The 18,473-nt window shown below is 32.3% G+C and overlaps 2 protein-coding genes across 5 annotated transcripts; one reads left to right on the top strand and one right to left on the bottom strand.

The window, feature by feature from the left end:
* Positions 1-851: 851 nt before the first annotated feature.
* Positions 852-7,975, bottom strand: LOC130968163 (probable sugar phosphate/phosphate translocator At1g06470). 3 transcript variants are annotated; one of them, XM_057893284.1, is made up of 13 exons: positions 7,806-7,975; positions 6,218-7,094; positions 5,948-6,117; positions 5,275-5,360; positions 5,103-5,152; positions 4,802-4,869; positions 4,594-4,694; positions 4,366-4,378; positions 2,690-2,874; positions 2,165-2,251; positions 1,834-1,928; positions 1,543-1,694; positions 852-1,259 (listed from the first exon to the last, which is right to left on the bottom strand). In XM_057893284.1, the coding sequence occupies exons 2-12, from the start codon at positions 6,748-6,750 to the stop codon at positions 1,574-1,576; spliced, it is 1,509 nt and encodes a 502-aa protein (XP_057749267.1). In that variant the 5' UTR covers positions 6,751-7,094; positions 7,806-7,975; the 3' UTR covers positions 852-1,259; positions 1,543-1,573. The 3 variants fall into 3 exon arrangements, 2 of the variants coding, with proteins under 2 accessions (XP_057749267.1, XP_057749259.1); XM_057893276.1 differs by having other exon boundaries at positions 1,543-1,687; XR_009081542.1 differs by lacking the exons at positions 852-1,259; positions 1,543-1,694 and adding an exon at positions 2,407-2,527.
* Positions 7,976-9,756: 1,781 nt separating this feature from the next.
* On the top strand, positions 9,757-12,547 carry LOC130950020 (50S ribosomal protein L19-1, chloroplastic-like). 2 transcript variants are annotated; one of them, XM_057879495.1, is made up of 5 exons: positions 9,757-9,844; positions 9,962-10,327; positions 11,135-11,221; positions 11,329-11,462; positions 12,171-12,547. In XM_057879495.1, the coding sequence occupies exons 1-5, from the start codon at positions 9,821-9,823 to the stop codon at positions 12,277-12,279; spliced, it is 720 nt and encodes a 239-aa protein (XP_057735478.1). In that variant the 5' UTR covers positions 9,757-9,820; the 3' UTR covers positions 12,280-12,547. The 2 variants fall into 2 exon arrangements, with proteins under 2 accessions (XP_057735478.1, XP_057734806.1); XM_057878823.1 differs by having other exon boundaries at positions 9,765-9,844; positions 9,959-10,327.
* Positions 12,548-18,473: the final 5,926 nt, after the last annotated feature.

Raw genomic sequence — 18,473 nt, 5'->3', positions numbered from 1 at the left:
CTACAATACCCGATTGAAGTTAAGTCATTGTAACAAAGATCTGTTAAATAATTTTGACTTTTGAGTGAAATTTATTTGCAAATGAGAGCTTAAATCCTAAAAACAAAAAAAAAAAATTTCTCGGTTTCAGAAATCATATCAAAAGTGTAACCAATGCCACTTACTTCAATTGCCTACAATAATATGGTATTAACTATTAACCTAAGTTTTATGCATATTTATTGACACTAAGCTGATTGGAGATCGTATTATTAATTTGACCTTGAAATGAGATATTTATCTACTAGCAAGTTTCATGTTACCGAAAAAGTAAATAAAAATTGCTGAGAGAAGCTACACACTACACAGCATCCCTTCCAAAAAGAAGGAATAAACTAACCATTAGCATGAAGTAAGCCTTGTTAACGCCTTTTCCCTTAACCCTATTTGCTCACTCAAAAAATAAATGAATAAAATAAAATAAAGTGACTATGTACATCAACCATAACTCATTGATAATTTCGTATAAAGTTGATAGTTAAATATCGTTAAATAATTTAATAAATTTGACTAAATTATCATTCAATCACTCTTAATTATTAATTTCACGTGGTGAAAATATACCACGTTTTTTTTTACAATCTTGTTGACATTACTCAAACTTCTATAATATATATATAATATACAAATATTAACTTTTTCTTTTTGTTGTACCCCTTTTTTTATTTATTCTAACTCCCTTTGAATAGTTTAGGTATCAATTAATTATGAAAAGGAGATAATTAATATTATCTATTTGGGTCCAAATATATTTACAAGTAACACTTATTTGAGAAGTTGTAGTCATGGCCTCATGGGCACTACCTTCCACGTTGATAAGAAATTATTAACTGCATATATTATATATCGTTATTATACATGCAAAATAACCATCATCATCATGAGAAATGATTTCTATACAATCCTGAAAAAAAAATCATCTATTCCAATCTGTTGTGATCTCATTTATATCTTATACACTCCAAAGAATGCCAAAATCTGATTATTCACATATTCAACCAGAAGACAACAAAGATTGGATTTGGTATTGGTACCATCTTGGCAACTATAGCTTGAAATTTTTTTCTCAATTTCATAAAAGCTCAAAAGAAAATTAACATCAAAATTCCAACAAGGGACATCATCATGGCTATCTGAAATCCGAAAATATGAGACCTTGCTAGCCAACATGCAAGACGCAGAAAGATAATTTTGCTCCCTTTATTCTTCAGAATTTGAGGCTTCGATATGCACAAAATTTAGAAACACCAACTTCAGTAAATAGTAATGTGACTAAGTACACATGTGACATTTAGAAAAGAATTTAATTTTCATGCATGGTTAGTATAAAAGAGTTTAGACCTACTAACTTAAAAAGTAATCTAAATGCATGAATTTGATTAGATGACAATTTAAACCTCTTTATAATGTGCATCAAAATTAAACTCATTAGTGCACTTGTAAATATATAAATGAAGGGATTAAACATTGCATATTTTATCTTGCACCCAATGAAAGACTTACTTGGTTCTGGGTCATTTGTTGCATCAAGGTCTTAAATGGCATCACCATGTTCATCCATCTCCTCAAGAATAACATATTTGGCAGCAGAATCTGTTGCAAGATGCTCTGACACACCATTCTCACTTGTATGCCCCTTCTGAAGCTTCTGGTATCTTAAACGAAAAATAAAAGGGGAAAAAAATAAGAAAAACATTTTTATCCCTTTGTTAAATCAGCTGGCTTAGTTAAACAACATAAAACAACTGCATGTTAGGAACTGTCACTTGAAATATACATCGGTTCATGACTTACTTGTACCAATTGAATAAACTGACGCCAACGATGATAATGAATAGACCAAATCCTTTCAACCAAGTAAATTCATCATGAAAGTACAATACTGCAACCTACATATGAACAGCAAGAACACATAAGATTTAAGTTCAAGTAGATGTATCACGTATAATCAGCAACCTTGATGTGAAAAGTTTATAGATACAAATATGCATTTAAGCTATATAGTTCAGCTATACAAGTAGAATATCACATAGTAAACATGTAGTCTAGAAATCTGAGCCAAAAAGAAGAGGGGATGCAACTGGATAATTATATCAGTGAACAAAGTCATCGAAAGGATTGATACCAATATGGTGACAGCCTCCTTTACAACCCCCGCTATTGTGACTGTGACAGCACTAGTTACCGAGACCAAAACATATTCTGTTAGCACCTACGCAACAAGAAATAAAATATCCAAATGTAGGAAAGATCAGTGGCTAACATTAACTAATGTCTGTAAATAAATAAAATCTGTTCTAAGACATGTCAAACCAGAAACAAGTCAAGCATTAACTAACATCAATAAAACTCGAAAGTTACACTTACCTCCCTTGAGTTCGGTACAATTCAACCTGATCTCCTCTTTTTGTCCAGGTGACGTTGACCTCCCATTAGGGGCGTTTGGTACATATTATTACCAAAATTTCAAGGGAAGTCAATGTATGATCTAGAAACAGAGGGGAGCCGGGTTGAATTTCACCAAATGGCAGGGGAGGTCAGGACAGTGTAATTTACGTAATAAATATGTAAAACTCGCTTTTTTGGTGTCAGGGAAAAGGGAAAGAGGAACAAAACATGTATGCATCTTAAAGGGAATATATAAGCCTACCATAAAAAAGGCAAGTGCACCACCAAAAAGCAACAGCAAGCAAGTTCGTGTTATGTGCCATGAATTATCAAAGTACTGGTTTTCTCGGAATTTATCCCATGGATCTAATGCAAGCGAAAGAATTGCAGTAAGCATTGCCATGACTGGAGCTACGTAGCTCATCAGGGTAAGCGGATTTTTTAGACCTGAAATCAGTATCATCTGGAAAGGTAAATAAATTTTTTGCTAAAATATGACAGCATTGATAAATATTTAGGTGGAGGAAATTCAAGGGAGGATCAAGTGAAACATTAACAAGCGTGCACTAGAACATGGAATTCAGAGTTAGCTCACTCAGTCTTCAAATAAACAATATCCATCTATATTTAAGACCTCCAAAGTCCACATGAAGTGCTTGGATTTAAAGTGCCCTGTGCTCTCTAGTCTCCACAGGAACATTTATTTATTTATTTTGAAGTTAAAGAGGATTCCTGATGCTCCAATTTTATATTGTTTTCCCTTTCCAACTTTGTTAAAAATAGTCTCTATACGTGATCCTCATTTTTAATTTAATCCCTACACACATTAAAAAAGTTTTAAGGTTCCCATTTTATCCCTGTTGTTTGTTGCTGTTATAATACAGCAGGCATGGCATAAATTCACAAGAGGTATAGGAATCAAAACGATAATATGTGTCATGTATCAATAGCAAACTAATACTGAATTTCACAAGGAACAAATAATTATCTTTGGTGACACATCAGATTAATTTTCAATTTGGTCCTTAAACTTCACCTTTTTATAACTTTAACAAACCATGTTGAGGTTCGGGTGTTATACCAATTAAATTAGCTAAGGCCACCTAGTTGAACAAGGCTTGGTAGTTGGTATTTGGTAATAAGAACTAAATTAAATTTTTTTAAGCATGCGCATCATGTATTTGGGATGTAGCTCAAATGGTAGAGCGCTCGCTTTGCATTCAAGAGGTACAGGGTTTGATCCCCTGCATCTCCATTATTATTGTTTTTTTTGTTGTTGTTGATGATGTGTACAAAAGTAAATATACTGTTGTATACAGGAATAAAAAATATTTTTAACCCAAACTCTTCAAAAGAAATATATTGTTTCCTTGACAAGTATTCACATCCACAACTAACATTTAATTTATGTTTATTATACTCCTAGGATCTGATAGGGTGACCCCAAACAAGTTTGGTTTAGTTTACAAGAAGAGAGGCAAGTAGTTCTACTTGCTGGCATTATTTGGCTGTTTGTTCCTTTTGAGCTAACCTAACAGGCATGAGGGTAGTAGTCTTAGTCCTAGCTGCTGCCTAAAAATACTAGTTAACTAGTTAGTTTTCAGTTTTGTGAATTTTTCTGTTAAATCTATTAGAATTGGAGAGGCTGAGCTCCCTCCATAGTTGGTAGTTCCAACCGTGTATTCCTATAGGGACTGTGATTTGCAATCCCTATTATTCCCTAGTTCTTCAACAAAGCTTATCAATTCTGCTAGCTGCTGAATCTATCAGGATCATTCACATACTGGGATTTATGGATTGATTGACCAAAAGCAAAAATGAGTATGTAAATATCAATCATTTTAATCCAGACTAGTGAGCCACTATCATGTAAACAGTAAACCTTAGAAGAGTAAATATTTCCCACAAATTATTGCATGCAAAATTCACAGAACTTACCATAGGATTCTTTCTGTCAATTGGTTTTGCAGTTCAACACGCAGGATGAGAATGAAAAATCAGGTCCAAACCCGGAAAACATGAAGCAGCATTGTTTAGGTTATAAAGAATGGTAAAAATAAAAAAAAGGAACACGCGTGTGCAAGTGCAATTGTGTGTTGGTAATGCAGGTATAATGCATCTGTAGAAAAAGTATAATATAGAAAAAATGAAATCCAAACATAATACCTGCAAAAGAATCTGAGTCATGCACCAGCGGAAGCCAGACATAACAGCAGCAAGCATGACAAGTATGAATCCAAATAATTCAAACTCTGTTTCTTTTGCGACTGCATCATACCAAAGAAAAAAAAAATCCAAATGCAAGGTTTGAGATACATATTAAAATATTAAATTATCATCATGATTCATGAAAAATGAAGGGCCTCATTTGTACCTGTTAATAGTATCCCAATGGAGATGACCATGATGATGCCTGATAGTTTAAAGCTTGGTGTCTCCAACCTTCCAACATATATTTACATTTAAATGTTAGGTAAGATTATAATGTTATATACATGAAATTATATATATAGCTGAGAGCGTTTTTATCTGAAGTACGTCACTTGAGATCTCTCAAGAATAATATTTACTTTCCATAATACTCCCACAAATTTTCTTGGAGAAGCTCCTTAAGATTTATTTTCTTTTCCCTCAAATAACCACATAATTTACAGAGGTAATTACAAGAAATTCACCTGAAAGCAAACGCAAACAGAAGTAGAAAAATTGGAGCAGCAGATTTACACTGAAAAGAGCAAAGGAATGCGATTAAGGTCCGGAAGGATGATTACTTCCATTAAAACAGGAAAATAAACTCAAAATGACATTTATCTCAATTAACATGAAAAGAAAAGAAATGCTACTTACCATTGTAGCAAATGTGACAGAGATGAAAACTAGAGATGCATTGCTCAGGTTAACATCCATCGCTGTTCCAATAGCAGTTGGTACAACTGTGAAAGGCAAATTCCATCTGTGGCATTAGTTGATAGAAAGGTTAATATTATAATGGCAGAAATTTGCCAAAAAAAGTGCGCTTTCAGGTGGATGATGAGAGGAAGTAAAATTAACAGAAGTGTCACTTGACTCACTTCCAACCGTCCTTTGCTAAGATCAATTCATATTGCTAGAAATTTTGTGCATTTGAGTGTAAAAGTTTCACTTAAATCAACAAATAAAAATAACTGATTATTAGGTTATCTATTCAACATGTGAACATAGTTGAGCGTCCATATGATAAAAGTCTAGCAAAGTTCCACGAAACTAAAAGCCTATTCAAATAGAATAAACTATGGTCTGTTTGGGTGGACGGTAAAGCACATTTGTGATAATTTCTACCCCTTTTTATCCTCCAGCCAAACATACCCTAAATATCTAACATTGATGTCCAGAAGAGCTACAACCACTAAGCATTGCAAATCTAAAGCAATATGAAGAAAAGTTAAGTGACATAGAACATTTGGCAGCTGTAAAAATAATAAATCAACAAATTGTCAGCAAAATGTATTAAAGAATATGGCGGAAGAAATTGGAATCATACCTCTCCAGAAGTAGTCATTCCAAGACATAACAACACTGCTTTCAAATCTCTCAGACCAAAACCAGGTGATAGATTTAGCTAAAATAGCTTGCATTGCAAAGTGGATGGTATTCATCAAAAAGGGAGCTGGGAACTTTCCCATATGATCTCCTAAAAGAGTTTTATTGTACCTATTCAAAATATTAGAATGAGAGATAAAGTTAAAAGAATATAAATACGCTAAGCAGGTAGCAATGCTTCTGAAGACCAAAGCATAAACAAGGAACTTACAAGGTCAAAAATAGACTGAAAGTGTACCACACAAGTATAAAAAACAATGTCTTTAAGATATTCGCTGCAGAAATAGGATCTTTGGAGCCTTTTACAAAAGATCCAGTATCAACCGCACGAACGGAGGAGTCAACACCAGTCATCCCCCTTTCCGAGTTGTCTTCAACATCAAAAGGCACATACTTTCCAGATCCATTACCGCTCTGATAACTTGAATCTACATCCATGGTGGTACCTGTAAAATTCTTTTGCATACTCCTCCTTTGCTGATACTTCAGGTGAAAGCGTCTGTCTCTGTCAAAAGATATGCTTTGCTGCTCGTTCTTTTGAGGAAAAGGCAACTCAAAATCTGAGTCTTCCTCTAAACTAACATCTTCATCCCTGAGTTGCTGCTCCAAATGGACTGTTCCATTATCATCACACCATCCTGAAAATGAAGGTTCTCGACGAAAGCCAGACCCTATGCTTCCACTGTTGACGTCATTGACCTCGGTGAAGTCAACCCCCTCTGAAGAAAATTCACTCTGTACCATCTCCTGTATATTTAGTTATATCCATGACAATGTAGATATGCCACACAAATCTGTTTAATATCTTCACTTACAACCAAATCCAACATAAGATCATTTGGGAGCAAAGACAACTAGTGCATTAACTTCTGTTCAGGCATAAACCCTGCCTCAATAATCTAACTCGTGAAATCAAGATTGCCTTTGCGCAGATGCGCCCTTGGTATATACCGAGATATATTCCGAATCCAATCCAGCAGAAGCAACAGCTGCAGAGCTCTTAGATATCTGCTCTATAGTTATAAACCGATGACGGCAACTTTTCAGATTCAGGTGCAAGTCAAAATTTTCAGAGGTGGCACCTACATCTGCCAAATTATATTCAAATTAAATCTGAATACAAGTTTCCAATAAAGAAAACATGGAAAAAAAAACAATTCTTTAAAAGTTTGGAATTTGATTAAGATAGAAGCAAATCACTTCCCCATGGTTATAAATCACAGATCACACATGTGCCAGCGGATAAGTCATTTGAATGCAAGTTCTTCTTAATGATTTCAACTATATTCTTGTTCTTGTTCTTGTTATATTTAACCACTCAACTACTCATTTAGCTTTTTTAACATCTAGATGCATTGCCAAACCACAGCTACCAACAGTTCCAAGACTAAGAACCAACGTGCCATGCTATAATCCTAAAAGTAGCTAAAGCATCGAATAAATATTCAACAAAATCGACCAAAAAAAAAGGCAAGTAACGATTTTTCTTTTCTTTTCAGGTATTCAACAATTATTCAGAAATCCGCTAGAACTAAAATCAGCTCGCGCTAACCAAACATGAAGCTCGAAAAAAAAAAAGGCCAGTAATTTTATCAAAAAAAAGAAAAACAAAATAATTTAAAAAAATAACAACAAAAAAGAGAGAGAAGTAAAACAGAAGACCGTTTTAGACTAAAGTTTAGCTCGTGTTATCTACGAACGAAGAAGCTTCGTAAAAAAATCGAAAGTTTGAGATCAAAGAGATATTTTCGTTGACGCCGAAGTGCTACATTGAAGTATTCATGGAGAACGGAACTAACCTGGGGAAAGATCTGATCTGAACTATGAGTGCTTCGGATCTGAAACTTGGGTACGGAAATGGATCAAAATGTTAAGAGGATTTAAAAAGCGTTTCAAAGACACCGGTAAATGAAATGATAAATTGACCAATGTGTTGCTCAAGAAACAAGCAAAGCTACTTGCAATTAAGTTGTACTACCAAACTATTTGACTTGATTATACCGCTATATATATATATAGAAAAAGATAAATATACCTGACTTTTTAATTTGTTCATTAATTAAAAATATAAAAATATTTTTTATTTTTTAAATGTGAGTCTTTCTAACTTTTATCGAAAATATATAAAAATAAATAAATTATTTAAATAAACTTAAATATTTGTGTTATAAAAAGTGAAAATATTTTTATATTTTTAATTAATGAACAAATTAAAAAGTTAAAATATATTTATTTATATATATATATCACAATATTGATATTAAGAATATTGAGATATCATATGATAAGACACGTGTAATATATTAGAGTTTGTTAGAGAAATTAGTTAAAAAAAATGTTACATCTAATAAAAAATAGTTAAAACTTACTTATTATAAATATCAATACACTAAAATAAATTAGTCAATTCATCTAATACAACTCATATTTTAAAAAATTTCTCTCCTTTTCTCTCTCTTTCTCTCTCTTGCTCTTTTTCTCTCTATTCTTTCATTGTTATTCTTTATCTTTAAGAGTTTGATACTTTCACAATCAATAACTTATTTATTGTTTTTGTTTTTAAATAACTCCCTCCTCTATATATACATATAATTAAGGTGATATTATTATCATTCAAAATTTTAGATAATAAACTATGAGTAAAGTATCGTTTTTGTCCTCAACGTTTGGAGTAAGTTCTATTTGTGTTCCTAACGTTTAAATCATTCTATTTGTATTCCTAATGTTTATAAAAGTGATTCAATGTTATCCTACTATTAATTATACTAACAAATCATATTATATTTTTCAATTATTCTCACTTGGATGTATTCATTCTCAATTAGATCTCACTTGGATGTGTTCGATTTTAATATTATACCCACTATTTGTGTTTAGATTCAATTATGTCCCTAGAAAAGTGAATTATGTAAATGTTATAGGAATTAGTTTCAACTTTTGATGAGCTATTTTTCAGAATAGATCATCGATTCTATCTCAGACATTTGTATTCTAACTTTAAGAAGAGATTTTTAAAACTCAAACTAAAGCGTTTATGATGTGTAATTGACAGCAGGATAACATTGAATCACTTTTACAAACATTAGGGATACAAATAGAACGATTTAAACGTTAGGGACACAAATAGAATTTACCCGAAACGTTGGGGACAAAAATGATACTTTACTCATAAACTATAATTAGTCAGCTATAGTAGATTTGTGCGAGTATTAGCAATGTCATTAATTTTTTTTAGTGAAATTGAAAATGTCATCAATACTCAATAATATGACTAAGTAACATAATTACAATTCCAACCTAAGTCCTAAGTAACACACTTTAATAGGACCATTCAACAACCAATTGCTTTCATTTTTGTTTTTATGTTTGTCTCATTTTTTTCCTTGTATCTTGTTTTGTAAATTATTTTTTCTATTGTAGGAGTATTTTTTGTTAAGTAAAATGATTAATTATTTATTAGCTTATAAACACATCAATAAGTAGAACAATTAGCCGAAATTTGAAAACTTTTTGTTTAAAATGAGGTTTAAATCTTCATTATTTATTTAAGAGATGATGAGTTCTTTCTGTGTGTATATTGTACTTTTATCTTCTTGGTACCGAACTTTTTGGTCATATTTTTGGTACTGGATTTTTTTTCCTTTGTTTTAGGTCGATAGTGTTGTACATTTGGGCCGAAAGCCTTCTAAAGAAATTTTGAGCAAGCCCAATATAAAGCCCAGATTAAGATTAAAAAAGTTTCACGTACGAAAAAAAAAAAATGGATAGAAGCAGATAAGAGTGCTACCGTTCCATCTCTTCCTCATCGAACACCATGGCTTCCCAAGTTGTTCTTCAGGTTCCTTCCATCTCCTTTTTTCTTTTTCTTTTCCTTCGAATTATTTATCATATAATTAACCAATCCATGAATTAATTTTTAATGTGAATTTTTAAAAAAAAAATCCATATGCAGCAGGCCATGATGCTTGGTTCTTCTTCAATACTGCAAACCAACCTCAATCAATGTTTTCCATCCAAGCCGTTAGGTTTCTCTGCTATGGTGTCTTCTTTTCGTCGCAACGCACCATTGATTTCGAGCTCGGTTTCATGGCGTTGCGCTCCTCTCATTGCAAAGCCTGCTACTTTTGTAGCCAGAGCTGATTCCAATGCTGAAGGTGCTGATGCTGCTGCTTCGGATGATAATGTCGAAGGTGGAGGAGAAGAAGCAGCTTCGGCTTCTTCCGAAGCGGAAGCCGAAGCTGAAGCAGGAGTGGAAGAACAGGTGGAGGAGGAACCCAAGCCTCCAAGAAAACCTCGAGTCAAGCTTGGTGACATTATGGGGGTAATTTCGTCATTTAATTACCTCATTGTGTAATGTGTTTGTGTTTCCTACTGTTAGTATACAATGATTCAAGTAACTGTCTAGTTTTAATTGTGCACATTGTTTACAAATTCATCAATGTTGCAGCATGTTAGGAACTATCCATAGCACAGTTTAATTATGCATAAGATTAAGAAAATCATCAAAGAAAAATACATAGTATTAAGAAGTCATGATTATGATAATTTTGGATCCTGTTCTTCATCCCTTTATTGCAAGAGGTTATCTAGGATTGTGAAAATGTGTTTATATGAGTAAATATAGTGTTTATGTTTTTGGAGACGAGGAAAAGTAATTTTGTGGAGATGTTGGCACGAGTTTATTTTCATGACTTCTTTTTCGTCGTCTTTTAATAAAATGGTAGGACAGAAACTGATCAAGTGATTAATGGAACATATACTTTTTCTCGTAATTTGGGAGCACATAAGACTTTTGCTTTTCTGCAGTTTTAAGAGCATTCACTTGTTTGCGTGATTGTTTGATTTCAAACTGTCTGTACACCTTGACACATTGACATTGTATGTAACATTTCAGACACAATGAGTACTCATAAATAAGTGTTGCTTTAGTTCAATGTGATAAATGATCTGTTTTACTCATAACTGGTCTATGAAGTTGGAAGTTGGAATGAATTCATTTTTATAGTTTCTATTTTGAAGTTTCAAAAGCATAGGTGTATTGTCACTAGCTAGGTCTGTGTAACTTGTAATATCACCTTCAACATGGAAACGAGTATGTATCTGAGAGTGCATGCTGTCGTTCATGCAGATATTGAATCAAAGAGCAATTGAGGCTTCAGATAAGGAGAGACCAACTCCAGACCTTAGGACTGGAGACATTGTGCAAATCAAATTGGTATCCTGTTGGTTTCTTTTTTTTTCTAAGATTATTTTAAAGTAAAATTTAGCAAGCCACTTCTGCGGAGTTGAATCTGACGATGATCTATTTTCGACCAACTACAGGAGGTTCCTGAGAATAAGCGTAGGTTGTCCACCTATAAAGGTATTGTCATATCAAAACAGAATGCCGGTATTCACACTACCATTCGAATCCGAAGAATCATTGCTGGTGTGGGAGTTGAGATAGTCTTCCCAGTGTAAGTTTCCCGCTTGCTCCGAGATCATTTATGCTATATGCAATAGTTAATTTTCTCTTGGATGCATTCCAAGTTCACCACATATCACTAGGAAATAGTTATGCTATCATTTCCCTGCATCCCTGAAAAAAAGAATAGAGGGTAAAAATGAAGCAGTTACTCCCATGTAATTGATGCTTAACATTGTGACATTGGTGGTGTGTTAGTACTGTCAGACAGTTTGAAATTGTTACCATGCACCTTTTGAAAGTAAACTGTTAGGAAATAAGCAGAGGATCATAGACCATCATAATTGAAGATATCTTCATTCTGGGGTCCATACAAGCATGTTAGGCTTCATGCAATCTCAAATTTTTTGCTACAATTGGAGTCACTCATATAAGCATGTCTTCATGTTTTAGTTATTGTCTTCCTGTGTATAAGAAACTAAGAATGTGATCGTAATATTTGAAATGGGGAAATGTGGGGTTGTCATATTAACTTTCCTCTAAAAGAAAGGAGCATGTGATACTCATGTGTACTGATAAATATATGCAATGCTTTGCTGCACAAATTGTGATTTTGACTATTGAAGCTTTAGTGAAATGGTTCATTTCCTCAAATTATCAATATATGCTTAAGGCCAATGTAATTTTCCTATCTTTATCTTATAAAGAAGCCCTACCGTGTTTTTCTTGTCCTATATTATTCACATGTTTACTGTCGCAGTTACTCACCAAACATCAAAGAAATCAAAGTAATAAACCACCGTAAAGTTAGGAGAGCAAGATTGTACTATCTCAGAGACAAGCTTCCCAGACTCTCAACTTTCAAATGAAGGACGCATGCTACCCGCATTTCATCACTTCATCTACAAAGTTGTCTGCTGAACCAGTAATGATCACAGGGCCATAATTCAATTATTTTGATTTGTTGCGTTGTTGCAGAAAATTGTGATTTTTCTTAACATTTAAATTTTCTGTCAAGGGAATTGAAACAAGTGTAGCCACCCCTTATTTGTAATATTTCATGTTTATAGTGTTTCTGTATGCTTGTTATGTGTTAGAAAGCCAAGCTAAGAAGAAGGCATCACTATTCACTAATAAGTTCCAAGGAATATCATGCATAATCTTTCCATTCTATTACTGTTATAACCTGCTGTTGTTCTTAGGTACACTGGGGTATGGCTTTATCAGCTATGACTCATAACTGATGAGTAATAGTAATTATATCAACCATCTGATCCATTTTTCTGATTGTCCTTGTAAAGAGATATTTATATTTTAGATAATTTCATAATAAACTGGGTCTAACTTGCTGAGTTGGAGATACATTTACCTATTCATGAGTTCTTCCAACTTTTATTAAATGTGTCCAAATATAGGTAAACTTGTGACTAGATAAGATCTTTTTTTTTCCCCAGTCAATTGCCTCAACCAGATCATACTACACAAACAAAAAGATGTTCATATTCAGAGAGGGTGGATAGTGGATTCAACATGGGTGGGAGTAATGAATCCTAAGCTCAAGCCATGTTTGTTAAACCCCTTAAAAATCAAGTTGGTATTCACGAGTTGCAATGTTGCCATTTATTAGAAATAAATTCTGAAGAACTAAAAAAATGTAGAAATAGGATAATGAATATCTAATTATATTTACTATATCATTTACTATTTAAAAATTTTACATTGATAATTGAATGTTAGTGTACAATTCTTTTTAGGGTTTGGTAAAAGAACTAACAGGAAATTTTTAATTAAAATCCTAAACTTTTTTATATGTTTAATTAACTTTCAATGTATTAAATATACTAAAAATATTTTAACCAAAAAGATACACTAAAAATATTAAAAAGTTTTTTTTTTTGAAAAAGATTAGAAATTTCAAACCATCTTTTTAATTCTAAATAAAGTTTCAATTTTTTAATCTTGTCAATATTTTCAATATATATATATATATATATATATATATATATATTTTATCTATTTAACAACTAAGATGATAAATCAAGATTTCTAATCATTATTCAAATCATTATTCAAACTAGTTTAATTTAAAAATGCGATACCCAAGACAAGAAATGTAAGAAGAACTCCCATGATTAATTAGTCTCAAGATCATTCACTGGTATGAATAACACTATTATATTTTTTATTTCTCAAATTTCCAACACATTCACAAAAAAAAAAAAGAAAAAAAAGAGAGAATTTCTTAAAACTTAATACATATGGAAAGATAATTAAAGCACACGAATTTCAAATCTTTATATAGACAAAATAAAAAAGTATACTTAATTGGTAAGAAAGGTTATTATTGACTATGAACAATTAAATATGAGTTGTAATAGAAGTAATAGAACTTGTAAAAAGTTCAACTTGCTACATTAGTTGTTTTGATAAATATGATGACTCATGAATATAATATATATCTAGTCATTATCTTGACTATCTTTAACCTATCTTTCTGATGTAGTTAAATTTTACAATTCTTATTTGACTATTACATTCTAAACATTTCTAACATGTTATAAATAATTTTAAGCATTTTTCAATCCTCTAAAATTTTATAATCATATAAATTATTATTTGATCATTATTATTTAAGTTGTATTTTAACTTTTAAATTTAACAATTAAAATGCTTTTTGGTTCTTCTAACATAAGTACATAACAGTCATTATGCAATTTTTTTTCTTTTTTGGCCAGAGAGTCATTATGCAAGTTGATTTATATATTATTACCACCAGCAAAGTTTGCCTAATAGCTCCCTCATCGAGGAGCAATATCGTATAAATATTTGGCTCAATTAACTGTTAATCTGAAACAAACTCTTGCAAATATAAATAACAAAAATAAATTTCTTGCAAATATTAGTATGTAATGCAATGAGGAATGAGCCGCTTTTTAATTTTTATATGGAAGAAACAGTAATGTTATTCACTGTTATTGGAGTTTTGTATGTTATCTAAAAGTGTAAAAGGTTTTGTATATTATTTAGAGATTGGAAGATAATTGTGAACAAATTAAAAAATTCGATTTGTTGTGAAATAAATAACTAAAAAAATATAATAAAAAGTATAAATAAAAATTTTTAATATTAATATTTATTATAATTAATTGTCTTAATATAATAGAAATAATTTATATATATATATATATATATATATATATATATATATTATTATATGTGTAGTAAATTATATAAAATAGAAAGAGAAGAATGTGTGGCAATATAAAAGAGAGGAAAAATTGTTATTGATTTTTTTTTTGTGTTCATATTATCATAAATTTCTGCTCTATTTATACTTGTCCAAGATTCTTTTTTTCAAACTACATTAATATAAAGTCTATCCTGGGAACAAAGTACCGTTCATAATTAATATTGCACTGTCCAAAATTAATTTGATTGGAGAAATGGACATTTATACTTATCATAACACTCCCCCTTGAATGTCAATTTAGAATTATGCCTCATTAAAATCTTACTAAAGAAAAATCTAATGAAAAAAAAACTTTAATTAAGGAAAAAGAGTACAATATCCTTTGTGACGGGGACTGCCTCATTAAAAACCTTGTTAAGAAAAAACCTAATGGAAAAAAAAACCTGACCAAGGAAAAAAGAGTACAGTCTCCCCCTTTTGTCGACATCATTTAATGTCTTGAAATCGGCGCATCCTAATCTCATGTATCAATCTTTAAAAGGAATATTTTGGGAGTGACTTTGTAAATAAACCTGCCAGATTGTCACTTGAGTGGATCTGTTGGACATCATATGTCCCTTGATTTTGAAGATCATGAGTGAAAAAGAATTTGGGAGAAATATGTTTTGTTTTATCACCTTTGATGTATCCGCCTTTAAGTTGAGCAATACATGTTGTATTATCTTCAAACAGGACACTTGGAACTATCTTATGATCAATTAGTCTACATGATGACAGAATATATTGAATTAAACTCCTGAGCCAAAAACACTCACAACTTGCTTCACGAATCGCTAGTATTTCAGCATGATTAGAGGATGTTGCTACAATTGTCTGTTTCATGGACCTCCATGATATAGTTGTTCCACCATATGTGAACGGGTATCCTATTCAAGATCTCCCTTTATGTGGATCAGACAAATATCCTGCATCTGCATAGCCAACTAGTTGTTGTAACATCCTAACTATCAAAATGTCACGCTTCCGGTTGTGCCACTTTGATAGGTCGGGTATTACGACGACTCTTAAAATATTTAATACTAAAATATGAGCCTGTTTAAAACTTAAACCGTATTTAGGTGCATAACCAAACAAAAACATGCATAAAAACTTTGGGAGAAAATTAAGTTTCATTTTGAGAAGAAAACCTGAGATAAAGTTTTGGCCGAAAGAGGAATAGGGGATGCATTACAACCAGGCAGGTTTTGAACTACATAAGGGAGCTTTCAAAGCGTGTGCTGAATTAGAAACAATTTTATTAAAATTTGAAGGAATAGTTGTGGATACAGTCAAGTAAGTGAAAAATTGAATCAAAATTTTCTTTGAGAAGAATTTGAAACAATAACATTCAGAAACAGACCACAAAGGATCATGTATCGCGCCAAAACGAGTTCAAGCAAGGGAATGCAAAGTTAAGGATAACCTTGCACGAGAATAATCTGAAATTTCATTAAAAGGTTTAAAACGATGCTCCAAGAGGATATTTTGGAGTCACAACCTCACGAGGATGTTCAGGAATATTGAGATGTACTAGGAAAAAAATCAATTCACATTTCGGAAAAGAAATTCAAATCAAGGAAATTCAGTCGAGACTTACAAATCAGGTCACATCAACACAAGTTTACAGATGATCCAAAAGAATATGAAACTCACAAGGAAGGAATTCAAACAACGGCGAATTCCCAAAGATTACAATTGCTTTGATGCGTCAAACGAGTTCAAGGTGATATAAAAAATACACAAGTCAAGAAGGGGAACTTTAAATAATACAGGGCAAAGGTCCAAAGAATTTAAACAGACACATGCAGTTAAAATCAACCGAGAATGTATATGAACAAAAGAACAAGCTTGGAAAATAATCATTTTACCTTTCAAGAAAGAAATCTTAAACAGAAATTTCAAAGCAAACCATGAAAGAACAAGATAAGTAATTAAGTAACCTCGAGAATTAACTCCTAACGTTCCCAAAACCCATGATTCCTGTTACCTACAACTCGTATATCGTCTATGATAAGCTATCAGTACTTCCAAATACATAATTCACTAGTTATTAAGTTGGCGAAACTCAATACTAGGAATTATACAATGCAAAACTAATGGCATTAATCAATAGACCGTCATGTGCATAGAGCTCTAATTCTCGTTATCCGAACAAGACCTACTACATGACAGACACTCAGAGTATGTAATTAAAGCATAGTCGGTCCATTCCTCAGGATCTACAGAAAAGACCGCTCTGATACCATAATGTAACACCCTAACTATCAAAGTGGCGCAGCCGGAAGCATGACATTTTGATAGTTAAGGTGTTACAGTTGTGACTTGGATCCATATGGATAAAACAATCCCATATCAACCGTTTCATGAAGATATTGAAAGATTTGCTTGATTCCACTCCAATGTCTTCTGGTTGGAGAGGAACTATACCTTACTAGTAAATTCACCACGAATGATATGTTAGGTCGTGTATTATTAGCAATATGCATTAACGCTCCAATGACACTGAGATATAGTACTTCAGGACCAAGGATATCTTCATTCTCTTTCTTAGGACAGAATTGATCCTTTTTCACATTCAAAGATCTTATAATCATTGGAGTACTTAATGGAAGCGACTTATCCATATAAAATCTCTTCAAGATCTTTTCTGCGTATGTTGTTTGATAAATAAAGATCCTATTTTTTGTATGCTCGATCTGCAGGCCGAGATAAAATTTAGTCTTTCCAAGATCTTTCATCTCAAACTTTTCTTTTAGAGTTTTTATAATTGTTGGAATCTCTTCAAGAGTCCCAATGATATTTAAATCATTAACGTACATAGTAATTATAATAAATCCAGATGCAGATTTCTTTATGAAAACGCATGGGCAAATATCATCATTCTTGAATCCGTTTTTGGCCAGATACTCAGTAAGACGATTATACCACATTCATCTAGATTGCTTCAGACCATATAAAGCTCTTTGCAATTTAACTGAATATAAGCCATGTGAATATTCATTGGATGGTTTAGATATCTTTAGTCCTTCAGGGACTTTCATATAGATATCACGATCTAACGAGCCGTATAAGTAGGCTGTTACCACATCCATTAAATGCATATGTAATTTATGATATGCGGATAAACTGACCAAATAACGCAATGTTATTGCATCCACTACAGGGAAATATGTTTCTTCATAATTTATACCGGGCCTTTGCGAAAATCCTTGTGCCACAAGTCAAGCTTTATAGCGTACAACTTGATTTTTCTCATTTCGTTTTCTCACAAATACCCATCGATATCCAACAGGTTTTACATCTTCTGGTATACGAACTACATGTCCAAAGACTTCACGTTTTGCAAGTGAGTCTACCTCAGCCTTCATGGCTTCTTCCCATTTTGGCCAATCACTTCTTTGTCGACATTCTTCGACTGATCTTGGCTCAAGATCCTTACTTTCATGCATGATATTTAATGTCACATTATATGCAAATATTTCATTGACAATTGACTTATTTTGGTCCCATTTCTCTCCTGTAAAGACATAATTTATTGAGATCTCGTCATTTTCACAATTTTCAAGTATCTGAACGTCTTCTGCGTTAAAATTATATCAGAATTTTGGACAACTGCAGATGTCTTTACTATGTCTTTTTTAACAGGATTAGAATTTACCTTTTTTCTTTTTCGAGGATTTTTGTCTTTGGAACCGATAAACCTGCTACGCTTCTAGCGTGAATTTGCTTTCGTGGCTATTTGTCCGACTGGGACATCAATTCGAATTGGGACATTTTTCGCTGGTATATAAGATTTGGTTATTCTCTTTGTATCAGAAAATGTATCAGGCAATT

Source organism: Arachis stenosperma, chromosome 1 (assembly GCF_014773155.1).
Source record: "Arachis stenosperma cultivar V10309 chromosome 1, arast.V10309.gnm1.PFL2, whole genome shotgun sequence".
Lineage (NCBI taxonomy): Eukaryota > Viridiplantae > Streptophyta > Magnoliopsida > Fabales > Fabaceae > Arachis > Arachis stenosperma.
The sequence above is the reverse complement of the archived record's forward strand: the minus strand, read 5'-3'. Positions and strand labels throughout refer to the sequence as shown.